General features: G+C 39.1%; 1 protein-coding gene across 1 annotated transcript in view; it reads left to right on the top strand.

The window, feature by feature from the left end:
* Positions 1-17,620, top strand: part of LOC102871944 (mitochondrial translocator assembly and maintenance protein 41 homolog) — a 152,373-nt gene that overhangs the window by 20,248 nt on the left and 114,505 nt on the right. The window contains exon 3 of the mRNA XM_006895366.1: positions 5,294-5,386. Within this exon, the coding sequence (XP_006895428.1) occupies positions 5,294-5,386 (93 nt within the window). The remainder of the gene's footprint in view (positions 1-5,293; positions 5,387-17,620) is intronic.

The following is a 17,620-nucleotide window of genomic DNA, read 5'->3' as shown; positions in this document are numbered from 1 at the left end:
TGAGCTGTGGTGCTGGAGAGGAGTATTGAGGGTACCGTGGACTGCTAGGAAAACAAACAGATTCATCCTGGAAAGGGTCAAACCGGGCTGCTCCTTGGAGGCAAGGATTCTAAGGCTCTGTCTAACATACTTTGGACATGTTGCAAGGAGGGACAGGTCCTTGAGAGGGACTTCATGCTTGGTAGGGTGGAGGGATGGCGCAGAAGGGGAAGGCCCCCAATGAGGTGGATTGATTCAGTGACTGGGGTAATCGGAATGGGTGTGTTAGAGACAGTGCGATTGGCACAGGACAGAGGAGAGTTTAGGACTGTTGTACATAGGGTCGCTCTGAGTCGCAGGTGACTCGATGGCACATAACAACAACAACAACTAATCGTTGGGCGTGCTGTTTGTAGTCTCTGGGCCTTGGTTTTCTTATTTCTCAAAAGAAGCCACTGACCTGCCTCATTGTATTCAGATGAGAGACCAGAACTTCATCTTAACTGTCTGTGATAAAAGACCAATATTTTGTTTTGTTTTAAATTCCAATCAGTTAAGGATCAATGATGTGGACAGGATGGTTCCTGTCAGCTATGACTCCCAAGTGACCCTGTGAACAACGCATCTAAGCCTTGCCCTGTCCTGCATCACCTTCACAATCTCCCTGCTCAAATCCTTTGTGGTCACCACTGTGTCAGCCCCTCTAGCTGAGGGTCTCTCTCTTTTTTTCTGGCCCTCTGTCTAAGAATGATGGCTTTTTCTAAGGACTAACCTTTCTTGATAACATGCTCAAAGGGTGTGAGATGAAGTTTCATCATCCTTGCTTCTAAAACAGATTTCTTTGTTTTTTTGACATTTCATTGGCTGTTCACTACTATTTGCCGACAACACAGTTCGGAGGCATTTCTTTTTCTCCAGTCTTATATTGTCCAACTTTAAGATGCATAGGAGACAATTAAAAAGACCATAACTTGCACCAGGTACACTTGATCTTTAAATTGTCATCCTTGTTCTTTAGCTCTTTAAAGAGGTCCATGACACCCGATTTCCCCAATGCAACATCGTGGGGTTTTAAATTTTTTTTTTCTTGACTGCTACTCCCATGGATGTTGATTTTGGATTCAAGTAAAATAAAATCATTGGCAGCTTCTGTCTTTTCTCCATCCAACAGAATGTTGCCTGAAGATCCAGTGGTAAGGTTTTTATCTTCTTGATGTTGAGATGTAATTGAAATTGAATGCTGTAATCTTTGATCTTCTTCAGTAAGTGCTTTAAATCTTCACTTTCTACGAGGTGTGTCATCTGCGTAACACAAGTTGTTGCTGTGTTTTATTTTCATAATTTTTCTTCATGTAGTCCAGACTCTTAGATTATTTGTTCTACATTCAGATTGAATAGATAAGGAGAAAGGATACCACCATGTCATACCTTTCCTGATGTTAAACCATGCAGCGTTCCCTTGTTCTGTTCGGACAACTGCTTCTTGGTTTATAATAGATCTCTCAGGAGCACATTTAAGTGTTCTTAGATTCCTACTCTCAGTTTTAGCCATAATCTGATGACCCAGTCAAATGGCTTTGCATAATCGTTATAACACAAGTAAATGTTTTTCTGGTTTTCTCTACTTTCAGCCAAGACCCATCTGACATTAGCAATATCCCTCATACCATGGCCTATTCTGAATCCAGCTTGAATTTCTGGAAGTTCTTGTCAATCTCCTGTTCCAGCCTTTAAAAAATAATCTTCAGCAAGATTTTACTTGCATGTGATACTAATATTGTTTAATAATTTTCACATGCTGTTGGAGCACCTTCTTTGGGAACGGGAACAATTTGGACTGGTATTTGTTGGCAGAGCTTGGTGAACATCCAGGGCTGCTTTTGTTTCCAGAAACACCTCACTTGGCTTCCTGAAACACCTCAGCTGGTATTCCATCAATTGCTGGAGGCTTATTAATTGTCATTGCCTTTAGTTGGGCTTGGATTTCTTCCTTCAGTACTATTGGTTCTTGATCATAGGATATCCTTCATGAAATGGTTCTGTGTAGAGCAATTCTTTTTGGTACACTGACTCTTCTTTTGGTACTTCCTGAATCATTCAATGTTTTATCCATAGAATCTTTCAGTATTGCAGGTTGGGGCTTGAAATTGTTCTTCAGTTCTTGTAGCTTGAGAAATACTTGGGCTCTTCTTCCCTTTTGATTTTTAACTCCAGATCTTTGCATACTTCATTATAATATTTTATTTTTTCTTCTTGAGCTACTCTTAGAAATCATCTGTTCACTTTTCTTCAGTATTTCTTCCTTTTGCTTTGGTTTCCATTTCTTCTATAAGACATCCATTTTGGTCTGTTCTTTCTCTCCTGTCTTTGTAATGACCTTTTGTTCTAAAACACAGTGCTGTGAGTAATAGAATACTATCCATTATGTGTGCGAGGAAGACCTGTTAATACAACTATATATACCCAAGTATATGTACCAGCAACCTAAGCAAAAAATGAGTAAATTGAGATTTTTACCAACGTTTTCACTCTGAAATTGATCAAACATGTAATCAAGATGCGCTAATAGTAATTGGTGACTGGAATGGAAAAATTGGAAATAAAAGAAGGACTGGTAATTGGAAAATAGCACGTTGGTGGTGATAATGAGGCTGGAGACCAAACGATAGAATTTTCTCAAGCAATGATTTATTCATTGCAAATATCTTTTTAAAAAAACACAAAACAACATAAACTACAATTATACATATGAACCTTGCTTGATAGATTACACAGGAATCGGATTTTGTACATCTGTGGAAGGAGAAGCTCAATAATGGCTGTCAGTACAAGGCCAGGATGTGACCATGTAACAGACCATGAGTTGTGCAAGTTTAGATGCAGAAAATGAGAACAAGCCCAAGAGAACCAATACAATACTAGATAGATAACCACCAAAAGCCAGTCTTCTTTTAACATCCTTAAAGTGGTTACCTTACATCACACACTTGAAGAATCACATCAGCTTTGGATTTTATGAAAAGTTTTGGTGGAGATAATGTATTTGAACTGATTCAAACCACTTCATGATGAACAAAATGACACAGAATAAACCCAAATTTGTAAAATGTGGGCGTACTGGAATGAGAGGTTAGCAAAACAGCAGCTGTGATTCACAGTGGTTTGTCTGAATAGTAGTCTGAAACTTTTCCTTTCTGAAAACAAAGGTGGCTTTCATGACCAGCACAGTCAGAAACAATGATGGCAATTAGTACCACCACTTTGATTGTTTGTGTGTCTTTCCATAGCTCAGGCATTAATCCAGACTCCTATACCATGCCCCTCAAATACTCATTGTGTTGTTTTCTGAGTCCCCATCCCAGGACTCAAATCTGTTGCTCTCCTGTTCTAATTGTTTCTGTACACATACCCTTTACAAATTCAGATCTGTTCTGGTTTCATTGCATAGTTCAGCCAGTTTGAAGACCTAGTTTTTACAAGGTAGTCATTTTGACTAATTTTTTCCTTTTTAAAGAAAATTTTCTTTTAATTATGATTTTAACAAACATTTACAGAGAAGTTAAATTTTCATTCATTCATTGTTGCATATTTCCTCCCCTCCCTGAGTTCACTTTTTTTAAATAAAAAAAAAAAAAGTTCCTTCATTGTTGCACAATGACTTCCCTTTCCCCAGCCCCAGTCCTCATTGCAATGATGTACTTCTTATTCTGGGTTGTTGTTGTACATATAATGGCTAATCATGTTCATTTTAAATAGTTGCTTCATCTGTTCCAATGCAGTGATCATTATCTATCCACTATTCCTATTCTCCTTCCAACCTCCCATATCAAACCTGCTTTATAACATTGACGCTATGCAGTATTTGTCATTTTGTCACTGAAATATTTCGCTCAGCATGATGTGCTCAGGGTCCCCATGTTGTGTAATGTTTTGCAAATTCGTTGTTTTTCAATGGTGCATAATATTCCATTGTAAGCATATACCATAGTTTTTCTAACCATTCATTTGTTGATGGACACTTTGGTTGCTTCCATCACTTTACTATTGTAAATAATGCAACAATAAAAATGGTTGTGCTTATATCTGTTTGGATGGCAGTTATGGTTTCTTTATGGTATATTTCCAGTAGTGGAATTACTGGCTCAAATTATATTTCTTTTTCTTTCTTTTTTTTTAAATCTTATTGTGTACCATCGAATTGGATCAGATTGACGCTGGAGGATTTAGCCCTCCTTCTCCAGTGAGACATCTGGTGGATTTGAGCTGTGTGCCCTGGGGATTGCAGTGCAGCTTCTTGCCACTAGGCCACCAGAGCTCCCTTTAAATGATATTTCTATTTCCAACTTTCTGAGAAAGCACCAAACTACCTTCCATAGTGGTTGCACCATTTTACATTCCCACAAACAGTGAATAAGGGTTCCAATCTCTCCACAACCTCACCAGTATTTATTGTTTGCTACTCTGTTGGACTTTGCTGTTGTTGCTAGGGAGAGATGATATCTCATAATTGTTTTTAGTTATTTTGAGTAATTTTGGAACTGAGGTACTGCTCTGATTAAGAATTTGTTCTGTTTCCTTTATCTTATATTTTTTTTTAAAAAATCTAAAATATGGTTATGTGCCATCAAGTTAACTATGATTTGTAGTAATCTTATGAACAACATTGAACATTGTTGTTTCCTGTGCCATCTTCACCAACTCTGTCTTGTGTAAACCTGTTGTGGTCATCACTGTGTCAACCCCACATCCTGGAGGATCTTCCTCTCTTTTGGTGACCTTTCCTGGCATGGTATCTTTCTCCAAGGACTGGTTCCTCCTGAAAATATACCCAAACTATGTGAAAAGAAGTATCACCATCGTTTGTAAGAAGCATCCCAATTTGATTGTTCTTTTGGCAATCTTAGGATCTTCAATACTCTGCCAATACCACAACTCAAAGACACTGATTTTTCTACTGTCATCTTTATTCATTGTCCCAACTTTCAGATGCATAGGAAGCAATTGAAAATAAAGCTTGGATCAGGTGCACCTTTTTCTTTAAACTGACATCTTCACTCTTCTGTCAGTTTGCTGCACTGGGGGTGACTTATGTGTTACTGTGATACTGAAAGCTATGTCACTGAAATTTCAAATACCAGAAGAGTCACCCATCATGGACAAGTTTCAGTGTAGCTTACAAACTAAGAAGCAGGACTGCCCAGCCACTTCTGAAAGAAATTGCTTTCAAAAAACCTATGGGCAATGAAGAAACCTTAAGTTACAATGTGGTATTTTAGGTTTTTTCATGCTCATTTATTTCGTTTTTTTTCTTTAGCTTATCAAATATGGGGTTATTAGCACTTGTACTCTGATTGAAGATCTCCTCACCTGGAATAGCTTATATATCGCTGGACGACTCCAAAAACCGGTGAGTAACTGTGTCATGGGCACTATATGAAGAAGTCTGCCCTCTGGTGAGTCCTTAGCACAAATGACCGGGTGTCTGTCTGCCAAGTGACACCTTGGAAGTAGAGTCCACCCAGAGGCTCCTCAAGTGAAGAGCAACAAAACCAGCCTTCTGCTGTTGAGTCACTGTGTGCACACGGTGACCTCTATGTTTAGGGTAGACCTGTGCTCATGGCGTTTTCAAGACCTAGGACTGTTGGGCAGTAGATTGCCAGGCTTTCAAGGACTGAAAGATCACAGAAAGGTCACCAAGAATCACAAACAACTCAACAGTAACTGGTTTGGAGTTGCTGAGTAGCACAAGCATTGAAGTCTCAATTTTTCACCAGAAGGTTAGTCATTAGAGTCCCCTAAAATGTGCTACATAAGAAAAGCCTACATCTGAAACATTGCTCTTGAAAACTCTGTGGATTGCAGTTGTGCTCTGAGACCCGTGGGGTCACCATGAGTCAAGATCAACTCAGCAACAACAGTTTTAGGGTTTTGGTGTGTCACCTCTCTGAGCTAGTTCTTACTTTGATAGTTTTAACAATAATAAAATACAATGCCATAAAATAGCTGCAGATGTAGATTTCTTTACTCAAACCAAACCCACTGCTCCCAAGTCAGCTCTGACTGATGGCGGCCCTGTGGTACAAAACAGAATTGTCACAATGGGTTTCCAAGGCTGTGAATCTTTACAGAGCAAACTACCTCCTTTGTCTCCATTTAGATTCTTTTGGCTTTCTGATGGCATAGTGCATGGGGAGTATTTGGCTAAACCAAAGGTGGCAGCTCTCTGGCAGTTCGACTCCAAGAGCATTTCCTTGGGAGAAGGATGGGCAATTTCCTGTTCACTTTACAGCTTCCCAGAAATGCACTGGAGGGCCAGTTGCAGGTCACATTCCTTATTTCTACACACTCCAGTGCCAAGAAATACCCAGATATTCCCCTACTCTTACCTTCTCTCTGAAGATTCTTGAGCCATCTGAATCAATCACACTTGGCTCTTTTCATTTGGTTGGGGACAGATGGCACAGTGGGGCCTCTTACATACATGACACAGGCTATTTTCTAGGATGTGACTGCAATGGGAACACTTCTTGGCACATAGTAATCCCCACTGTTGTCCATTTAATTCCAATTCATAGTGATACTCCATCGGATTATGAGGCTATAAATCTTTATGGAAGGAGACAGCTCAACTTTCTCCCTCAGAGCAGCTAGTGGACTTGAACCACTGACATTTTAGGTTGCATCACAACACATAATGCATCATGCCATCAGAACTTGCCACAAAGGAAACAGAAGAGATGTTGAATAAGTTGAGGATGAGCCTTATAGTCATTCTAAGAACAATAATGTTCTGACATTTTTATGAAATTATCCTGAGACTAGTGGTGGCATCAGTTGTCTCCTTCTTGCCTCCTTTTAAACTCTGTTCGAGGAAGCTTTGGGGAGTCATCTTCTCCTTGGTCTCTGATATATACATCAAACAAGCAAACAACAGTGAAATGATAAAGGACAGACTGACAACTGTTGGCAAATAGCATGTTCCTTCCGTTTTGCACACGTTATCTATTTTATGAAAAGAAGGATTCTTTTCATAATGTTTAAGAAATATTGTAAATAGTTGTTAATCTCATACACCTGGCACAAAGAAAGATTTCATTGTAATAGAGTGTCTTGGGCCCCTAAGAAGGTTATGGATTTCCCCAGAGGTCTTCCCAGTGACTGTACTGCTCCTCCTTTTAGAATCAGTGATGACAAAAGATTGAGGGACTTAGACAATCTTAGCTTAGTTGGTTTATGTCATTCATAAAAGTCTTTTTATTGATATATGTGGGCCTTGAGATTCTTTTGCCTTTTACCTTACAATTTGAAACTTAGTAATGTGGCACTTTAAAATCTGGGTGGTTATATGAGTATGTGCCTGTGTAAAAATGTATCACATTGTAATGACATGCATTTAATTGGATGTAATTATTCAGTAAGAATGTGTTTTAAAAGTCCAAAAGCATTGTTGTTGTTGTTGTCAGGTGTCACTGAGTCGACTGCGATTCATAGTGAGCCTGTCAACAACAGATAGGAACCCTGTGCTGTTCTTTGCCATCCTCACTATTTCTAATATTCTTGAGCCATTGCTACAGCCACCGTGTCAGTCAATCTTGTTGAAGGCGTTCTTCTCTTACACTGACACCTATACCTCCAAGGACTGGCCTCTCTTAACAACATTTACCAAAGTATATAAGACAAAGTTTCCCATCCTAGCTTCCCAGGAGCACTCTGGTTTCACTTTCTTTAAAACAGACCTGTTTGTTGGTTTACTGAAATAATTTCATATCTAAATCTGGTGGCCTACTGGTAAGGAGTTGTGCTACCAACTCAAAGGCATGCGGTTCAAATTCACCAGCTGTTCCATAGGAAAAAGATGGTCCATCTCCTCCTGTGTAATAATTTATAGCCTCTGAAAACCCACTGAAAGGTCAGCTGTGAGTCATTTCCAACTCAACATACAACAGCAAATAAATTAATTTCTCTTTTATAGACTGTTGCTGTTATGTGCCATCGAGTCGCTTGCGACTCATAGCGACCCTATGTACAACAGCCCTGAACCCTGCTCTGTCCTGTGCCAATCGCACCATCTCCAACACACCCATCCTGATTACCCTGGTCACTGAATCAGGTCACCTCATAGAGGGTCTTCCTCTCCTGTACTGTCCCTCCACCCTCCCAAGCATGATGTGCCTCTCCAAGGACTTGTCCCTCCTTACAACATGTCCAAAGTATGGCAGATGAAGTTTCAGAATCCTTGCCTCCAAGGAGCAGCCTTCTTTAACCCTCTGTAGGATGAACCTGTTCATTTTCTAGCAGACCATGGTATATTCAATACTCTTCTCCAGCACCACAGTTCAAAGGCATCAATTCTTCTATCCTACCTAGTCATTGTCCAACTCTCTGATGCATAACAAGTGATTGCAAAGACTATAGCCTGTATCATAACTAATATCATAATTTTAAAAAATAAACTGAAAATTTGTAAATTCTCATTTTGTCTCTGTGGCTTTTAAGTTTACAAATGGTATTGCTTGGTAGGAAGAGTAAAGAATATGGGATTTGAAGCCTTGGCTCATATTCATTCTTGCCAGTTATTAACAGTTTATAGAAACTTAAGATGAACCTATAGAATGGAGATAGCAGTATTTTCTCTACCTACTTAATGAACTGTGAAAAGAACAAACAGATATGCCTTATAGAAAGTATAGCCAGAATGTTCCTTGGAGGCAAAGATGACAAAGCTTCATCTCATATGCTTTGGGCATATTGCTATGAGAGGCTGTTCCTTGGAGAGGGACCTCATGCTTGGAAAAGTAGAGGGACAACAAAACCAGCTGGATTGACACAGTGCCTGCAGCAATGGACTCAAGTGTGTCAGAGATGATGAGGATGGCATAGGATAGGACAGGGTGCAGATCGGTCACTGTGAGTCATACTTAACTTGAGAGAACCTAACAGCAACACAACTTTCTGAAGTGTGACTGGTGACTTAGTGGTAATGGCCAACCTAAAGACACATGGCTTGAACCCACCCACTCCTGCATGAGAGAAAGATGGACGGTCTCTTTTTGTGCAGTTTATAGCCTCTGAAAATCCACTGGAAAGTCAAGCTGTGAGTCAGTGCCAGTGGTACATAACAGCAAACAACTTCATGAAGATTTTGCAAGTTGGAAGCAATATAATAGTGTTGAAAAGAACACAAGTGATTGAGAATATGGCAGACCTGGAGTTTGGCTTCTAGTTCTTTCCACTCCCTGGTTGTGTCACCTTGCACACTTAATCTCCCTGAGCTTTGGCAGACATTTATCCATGGAGATGACACGTAGAAGGACTCTCACATGCCAGGCACGTAGTAACACTCATCAGATCACTTTTTTCTTGTCTCAATTCTTTCATAGCTCAGCATTGTTACTTTATTTAAGTTCCAGAATGTGAAGATGTTGTATTATTGCCCTATTCTTTATTCTTGGAATATTTAAAATTTGAAAAAAGAAATAAACTTTAGAAACTGAAATGCCATGAAATCTTAGAATCTAAGCAGTGAAAATGACCTCAGATTTTATCTAAATATGTATTTAATCATACATCATGCATTTATGTTTTATATATTTAGATTTTATCTAAATCTACATATTTATCTAAACCTAAATAGATATTTATATATTTAGATTTTATCTAAACATCATATATTTATCAAGCATCGTGCATTTATGTTTTAAAATTAAAAGGCAATACAAGACAAGTGGTGGTTGTTGTTGCGTGCCATCAAGTTGCCTGTGACTCATAGCGACTCTGTGTATAGCAATCCTAAACCCTGCTCTATCTTATGCCTATTGTCTCCGACACACCTACACCCATTACCCCAGTCACTGAATCCATCTCATTGAGGGTCTTCCTCTTTTGCTCTGTCCCTCCACCCTCCCAAGCATGACGTCTCTCTCCAAGGACTGGTCCCTCCTTGCAACATGCCCAAAGTATGTGAAACGAAGCTTCAGAATCCTTGTCTCCAAGAAGCAGCCTGGTTTCACCCCCTCTAGGATGAACCTGTTTCTTCTCCTAGCAGTCCATAGTATATTCAGTACTCTTCTCCAGCACCACAGCTCAAAGGCATCAATTCTCCTTCTATCATCCCTAGTCACTATCCAGCTTTCTGACACATAGCAAGTAATAGTGAAGACTATGGCCAGAATCAGGAGTACCTTAGCCTCCAGACTGACATTGTTGCTCTTCAGTGCTTTGGAGAGGTCTCTGACAGCAGACTTCTCCAATGCAGTTCATCTTTTAATTTCCTGGCTGCTGGTACCAAAAGTGTTGACAGTAGAGCCAAGCAAACTAAAACTGTTATCAATATCAATCTCTTCACTATCTGTTATGGTGCTACAGCAGCTGGGAATATTTTCTGCATAAGACCTCTTCACAGTTCTACAAAGAAGGATGTCACTTTGAGGACTGAGGTGCACCTGACCCAAGCTATGATGTTGTCATTCGATTTGATGACACCTAACAACAATATATACATGTGGAAGTTAGGAAAAGACAGTGCACATGAAAGACTAAAGAATTGGTACCTTGAATTATGATGTTGGTGAAGAATATTGAATATGCAACAACCCTCAAAAGAACAGACAGATTTTTCTTTGAAGAAGTGCAGCAAGAGTGCTCCAGAAGCAAGGTTTTATTTTACATACTTTGGAGATGTTAGCAGGACTCTTCACTGTGTGTCAGAGCTGACCCCATGGAATCTAACAGTGACACAGTAGCAGCTATGGTCATATCATACATTTCTCACCTAGAGTGTCCATGGAGAGAAGGAAATGTTACTGATAGCAATACCCTCCCTGAGGCTTCTTAATCTTACAGCAAGTAAATGAAACTATCTTAAAAATAATTTGAAAGGATTGAACATACCCAAAGTATGAGGAGAAGAAAATCAAGAATACCAAAAGAATGTGTAACATTCCTTCTGCCCTATTTCCCTCTCCATTAGAAATCACTGTTAGAACCAAATGATATTAAATCAATAAAATCAGAATATTATGCAAAGCTATACTGCCAAAATTTTCTGAAAATTATCCAAAAACAACTTGAACAGCACATCAGCAGAGAAATACCAGATATGCAGACTAGGTTTAGAAGAGATCGTTGTACTAGGGATATTATAGCTAATGTTAGATGGATCTTGGCTAAAAGCAGAGAGTACCAGAGGAATGTCTATCTGATTTAATTGACTATGCAAAGGCATTTGACTGTGTGGATCACAACAAACTGTGCCTAACTCTGACAAAAATGGGAATCCCAAAACACTTGATTGTGCTTATGCAAAACTTAGACCAGGAGACAGTCGTCAGAACAGAGCAAGGAAACACTGTATTATGGTTCAAAATCGGGAAGGTTGTACATGAAGTATATGTCCTATTTCCATACCTTTTCACTCTATATGCAGAACAGATCATCCAGGAGGCTGGTCTCTGTGAGTAGGAATGTGGCATCAGGATTGGAGGAAGACTCATCAACAACCTGCATTATGCAGATGACATAACCCTGCTTGCTGAAACTGAGGAGGACCAAAAGTGCTTGCTGTACAAGCAAGGACTGCAGCCTTCAATATGTACTGAAGCTCAACATCAAGAAAACAAAGATTCTCACCACTGGGCCGATTGGCATCATAATAGATAGTGAAGAGATTGAGATTGATAACAGTTTTAGTTTGCTTGGCTCTACAGTCAACACTCTTGGTACCAGCAGCCAGGAAATTAAAAGATGAACTGCATTGGGGAAGTCTGCTGTCAGAGACCTCTCCAAAGCACTGAAGAGCAACAATGTCAGTCTGGAGGCTAAGGTACTCCTGATCCTGGCCATAGTCTTCACTATTACTTGCTATGTGTCAGAAAGCTGGATAGTGACCAGGGATGATAGAAGGATAATTGATGCCTTTGAGCTGTGGTGCTGGAGAAGAGTACTGAATATACTATGGACTGCTAGGAGAAGAAACAGGTTCATCCTAGAGGGGGTGAAACCAGGCTGCTTCTTGGAGACAAGGATTCTGAAGCTTCGTTTCACATACTTTGGGCATGTTGCAAGGAGGGACCAGTCCTTGGCGAGAGACGTCATGCTTGAGAGGGTGAAGGGACAGCAAGAGAGGAAGACCCTCAATGAGATGGATTCAGTGACTGGGTTAATGGGTGTAGGTGTGTCAGAGACAATAAGATTGGCACAGGGTAGAGCAGGGTTCAAGTCTGTGGTACATAGTAGAGTCGCGATGAGTAGCAAGTGACTTGAGACACATAACAACAATACTCTAATACATTTGAAAACCTAGAGGCAATAGACAAATTCCTTGAGACCTATGCCCTATCCATATACACATGGACGGATATAGAACACTTGAACAGACCCACAAAAGAAGGACTTGAGCAGGTCATGAAAAGACTTTCCCACAATAAAATCCTGGACCACATGCCTTTACAGCTGAATTCTACCAAACATTGAGAGAAGATCTATCAACCAATTCTACTTAAATTATTTTTTAAAATAGGAAAAGAAAAAACATTCTCAGAGTCATTTTATGCAGCAAGCATAACCCTAATACCAAAATGAAGCAAAGGCATTACCAAAAAAGCATTATCTCTTATAAATATAGATGCAGAAATCTTTAACAAAATCCTCTCCAATAGAATCCAATAGCATAAAAAATAAGTTCATCATGACCAAGTGGGATTCATAAGAAAAACGATCAATGTAATTGATCAGTTTAAAAAAGCAAATAATAAGAACCACATGATCCATTTGATGCAGAAAAGGCTTTTGACAAAATCCAGTACTCCTTCCTGATTCAAACACTCAGCAGAATTTGAGGAAGATAATTTCCTTACGTATATATCATGTCAACCACTTCCTAAACAACATGCCTCTCAAAACTCTATGAACTTTGATAAATGATGATAGTCATAGAAAGGCATCAGGCCTTTGTTCATAGCATCACTATGAGTCATGCTCTATTTGACAGCACCCAACACCACCAACAACAACATACATGCAAAACCAAGAGCCAATATCATTCTCAATGGAGAAAGACTAAAAGTATTCTCCTTGCAAACTGGAACCAGACAAGGAAGCTCACTGTCACTACTCCTTTTCAATATTGTATTGGAAGTACTTGTAAGGGCAGTATGATAAGAGAAGGAAGTAAGAGGCATCAGATTGGTAAAGAGATGGTGAAACTGTTGCTATATGCAGATGATATAATAGTGTACACAGAAAATACCAAGGACTTTACCAAAAGCTGTTAGAGCTAGTAGACCAGTAGAGTGGCAGGATACAAGATCAATATACGAAAGTCAGTGGGAGCCCTCTACAGTAACAAAATACAGAGAAGGAAACTAAGAAAGCCATGCTATTTCCAGTAGCCAAGTACAAATTGAGATAGTTGGGAGTAAACCTAACCAGAGACACAAAAGACCTTTATAAAGAAAATTACAAAAGACTGTTGTTTTTGTTGTTGTAAAGTGCTGTCAAGTCATAGACAACTCATAGTGACCCTGTGAACAAAAGACCTGAACACTTGTATAACTTTCATTGTTTCTCCAAGTTCATAGAGTTTCTGGAGGCAAGCTATTTCAGAAGTGGATGCCACTCCTGCTTCCAGCCTTGTTTTAATCAGGGAGCTCCACCAAACACTGTCCAGCATGGGTAACTATTATCACATTTGACACATCTGTGTCACAGTATTTAGCATCATAGCAACCACAAGTTACAGCAAATGGACAGCCAGTGCTATACCACTTAGAAGAATGTTTGACCAAAAACAATTAAAACCAGGACTGAGGGCTGCAGATTAAAAACACCCACCTTTAGCTTGGTAGCATATCTTTCTATTCACTAGGCCAACAGAGCGCTCTCTATGTTGTTGTTAAGTGCTGTCATGTCGTAGACAACTCATAGTGACCCAGTGAACGAAACACCTGAACACTTGTATAAGTTTCATCATTTCTCCACGTTTGGCAACAAATAATAAGAGACCTAATTAAATGGGTAAATATTCCCTGTCCATGTATAGGAAAACTCAATATAGGGAAAATGACAATCCTACCAAAAGCAATCTACATTGTCAACACAATCCCAATATAAATACCAAAATCCTTTTTCAAAGAGATAGAAAAGAAAATTGGCAAGTTTATTTTGATAGGAAAGAGAACTCAAATAAGCAAAGCATCTCTGAAAAACAAAAATGAAGTGTGAGGCATAGCACTCCCTGATCTCAAATCTACTACACAGCTGTAATAGCCAAAACAGCATGGCACTGACCAATGGAAAAAAATCGAGAACCCAGAAATTAACCCATCTATCTATGGTCAACTGATATTAGCGAAGGAAACCAAACTTATCATATAGGAAAATGGCAACCTTTTCAACAATTGGTACCGACAAAATTGGACTGCTACCTACAGAAAGTTGAAGCAGAACCCAAAACTCTCATACAAAAATTAACTCAAGGTGAATCAGAGACCTAGGGGCAAAGCCCAAAACCATAAAGATCATAAGAGACAAACTGGGACCAAACTTAGAAGTCCTTGCCTATGGTATAAAGAGGCTGACAAATATTGCCAGAAATACACAACCAATATAGGATAAAACTGATGATTGGAACCTTCTAAAGATTAAATCCTTGTATGCATCAAAAACTTTTTTTTTTAATTTTTATTTTATTATGTGTGTGTGTGTACCATCAAATCAGATCTGACTGGTACAGGAGGAGATTGTCCCTCCTTCCCCAGCAGAGCATCTGATGGATTCAAACCGTGCGCCTGCAGCTTCTTGCCACTAGGCCACCAGAGTTCTCCGCATCAAAAAGTTTTACCAACAGACTGAAAAGAAAACCTCTGGACTGGGACATCTCAGACTTGGGTCTCATAACATAAGTTTACACAATCTTACAGGGCCTCCACAAGACAAAGACCAATGACCCAATTACAAAATTAGCAAAAAGACTTTCTACTGAGGACGACATTCGGATGACCAACAGACACATGAAGAAATACTCAAAATCACTGGCGATAAGAGAGATGCAAATCAAAACCATGATGAGATACCATCTCAACCCAGTAGCAGTGGCAAAGTTTAACAGGACAGCAAGCAATAAATGTTGGAGAAGATATAGAATTATAGGAACTCTCATAAACTGCTAGTGGGATTGTAAAATGGTACAACCACTCTGGAAGGCAGCTTGGCATTTCCTCAAAAAGCTGAATATAGAAATTCCATATGACTCAGTTATTCCACTGCAAGGAGTATATCCTGAGAAAATTAGAACTGAGACACAAATGGAGATTTTTACACCAGTGTTCATAGCAACATTATTCACCATCACAAGAACATGGAAAACAGCCCAGATGCCCAACCATGGCTGAATGGATTGAGAAATTGTAGTACATTCACACAATGGAATACTAAGCATCACTCAGGAGCAACAATTTAAAAAATTACTACATAACTTGAAAGGGATGTGAGAGCATTATACTGAATTACCTTAGTCTTATAAGGACAAATTCTGCACAAGACCATTATTTTAAAAATAGTTAACTAGTAAAATGTGTCTGAGGATCCAAGGAGACAGGGTAAGATCAGAGGGGTGAAGATGGGCAAGGGGCAAATCATAGGGTTGCACGATATGGTGGGCAGAAGTGAGGGTGAGTAAAGGAAATGGGAAAGATCTGGTGGGGATCTGAAAAGACAGGGTAATGTTAGGCATAGTTAAATGGTGATTAATTTTATAAAACAATAACAATGATTGTATGAAACACAGTGTGAATGAAGATGTCCTTCATTGTTAAACAATACAATGTATATGAACTTTGTTAGCAAACCAATATAAAATAGATTTTTTTTTAAATTATAAAAACAAATTGCTTTTATTCAAGTTCTAGTTGACCCTTCTCAGTAACTGTTTTTAAATAACTGATTTTTACCTTTAGGTGGCAGCAAATATTAATTAAGCTTGATAAAAGAACCAATCTCAAATGAAAGAAAAGGTAGTAGCATTTGAACAAAGGAAAATGGATGAATGTCATAATGAAGAATTGAGAAAATATGAGTGTGAGGTGGATTGTTTTGTTTTTATGAGTACGATGGTTTTTTATGGAAAAGTCAAATTTTATTTTCTCAAATTCCTAAAGTGTCCAGCATATTACCATTTAAAATAGAGTTTCTCAGTTACTAGCAATTCAGTAATGTAAAAGAATGTCGAGGAGTACCTGACTTTAAAAGATGGACATTAATGGTGGCTGAGTGGAAAGAAGCTGCACTGCAATCCCAGAGGTACACAGTTTGAATCCACCAGATGCTCTGCTGAAGAAGGAAGGACAATCTCCTCCTGTACCAGTCAGATCCAATTTGATGGTACACACACAAAAAAATAATAAAATAAAATTTTTAAAAAATATGTTTCTGGAAAAGTAGAGTATAAAAATTTCTGTCGTATTTTCCATTAATTGATAATTGAAGAGAATTCATTTTATCCCTTGAGTTTTATTTCTTTTCAAGGAAAATCCATGAGATTTAATAGAGCCTTGTAGCCAATCTTTTTCATATTGAAAGAACTCTAAAGTAATATTTACTTCCTCAATTTATTTAACATAATTTTTAAATTTTTATACTTCACATTGTTTAGGCAACACTCTGATGGCTTAGTGGCAAGAAGCTGTGCTGCAATCCCAAAGACATGCAGTTTGAGGCCACCAGCTGCTCCATGGGAGAAAGATGGGTAGTCTTCTCTTGTGTGATTAACTGCCTCTCAGCTGTGGGCTGGTTCTGATTCTATGGTACACAACAACCGCAGCACATAGTTTGTAGTAAATGGGCAGTTTTGCTTTGAAGTGTTAAAACGTTCATATTCACATACAATGGTAATTTTGCTGCTGGTAAAGGGAATTTTAATTCAGGTGATATATTCATTGGGTTGTTGTATCCTTTTGAGTCAACTGCAACTCATAGCAACCCTATGAACCTGAAACTTGCCCTGTTCTGAACCAACCTCACCATCTTTGGCACATTTGCTACAGTCACTGTGTTAATTCATCTGTTGAGGGTCTTCCTCTCTTTCAGTGACCCTCCACTTTTCCAAGCATGATGTCCCTCTCTCAATGGTTGGCCCCTCCTAAACAACATGTCCAAAATATATGAGACAAAGTTTCACCATCTTTGCTTCCATATAGCACTTTCATTTCAGGTCCGTTTGAGGAAAAGTGAAACCAGGGACATATTCATTAGGGAGTTCTAATGTATTCATTAGAGGGAGCTCTAATGTACTCAGTAGAGGGAGATCTTCTGGTGTGGTAAGAAACTGTGCTGCAATCCTAAAGGTAAGAGGTTACAGTCCACCAGCTGTTCTCTGGGATGGGCAGTCTTCTTCCCTGTGATTAACTGCCTCTCAAATCCTGCTGATGGGTCAATTCTGACTTGATGGCAAGCAACTACAATATATCCATTTGGCAGTTGTACTGCTAACCCAAAGGTTCTCTGAAAATTGAAATCCACCAGTGGTTCCAACGGAGGAAGACGGACAGTCTCCTCCTGTGCTGGAAACTCTCCAGAGAGTCTGCTGTTTATAGGCTCTGCCATACAGTGATGATAAAGAGGTTTACTCATTGCACTTTGGTTTGGT

The sequence above is a fragment of the Elephantulus edwardii genome, unplaced genomic scaffold (assembly GCF_000299155.1).
Source record: "Elephantulus edwardii isolate Elephantulus edwardi_28Jun2011 unplaced genomic scaffold, EleEdw1.0 scaffold00166, whole genome shotgun sequence".
NCBI classification, from domain to species: domain Eukaryota; kingdom Metazoa; phylum Chordata; class Mammalia; order Macroscelidea; family Macroscelididae; genus Elephantulus; species Elephantulus edwardii.
Note: the sequence above shows the minus strand (reverse complement) of the source record. Positions and strands in the feature narration are given on the sequence as shown.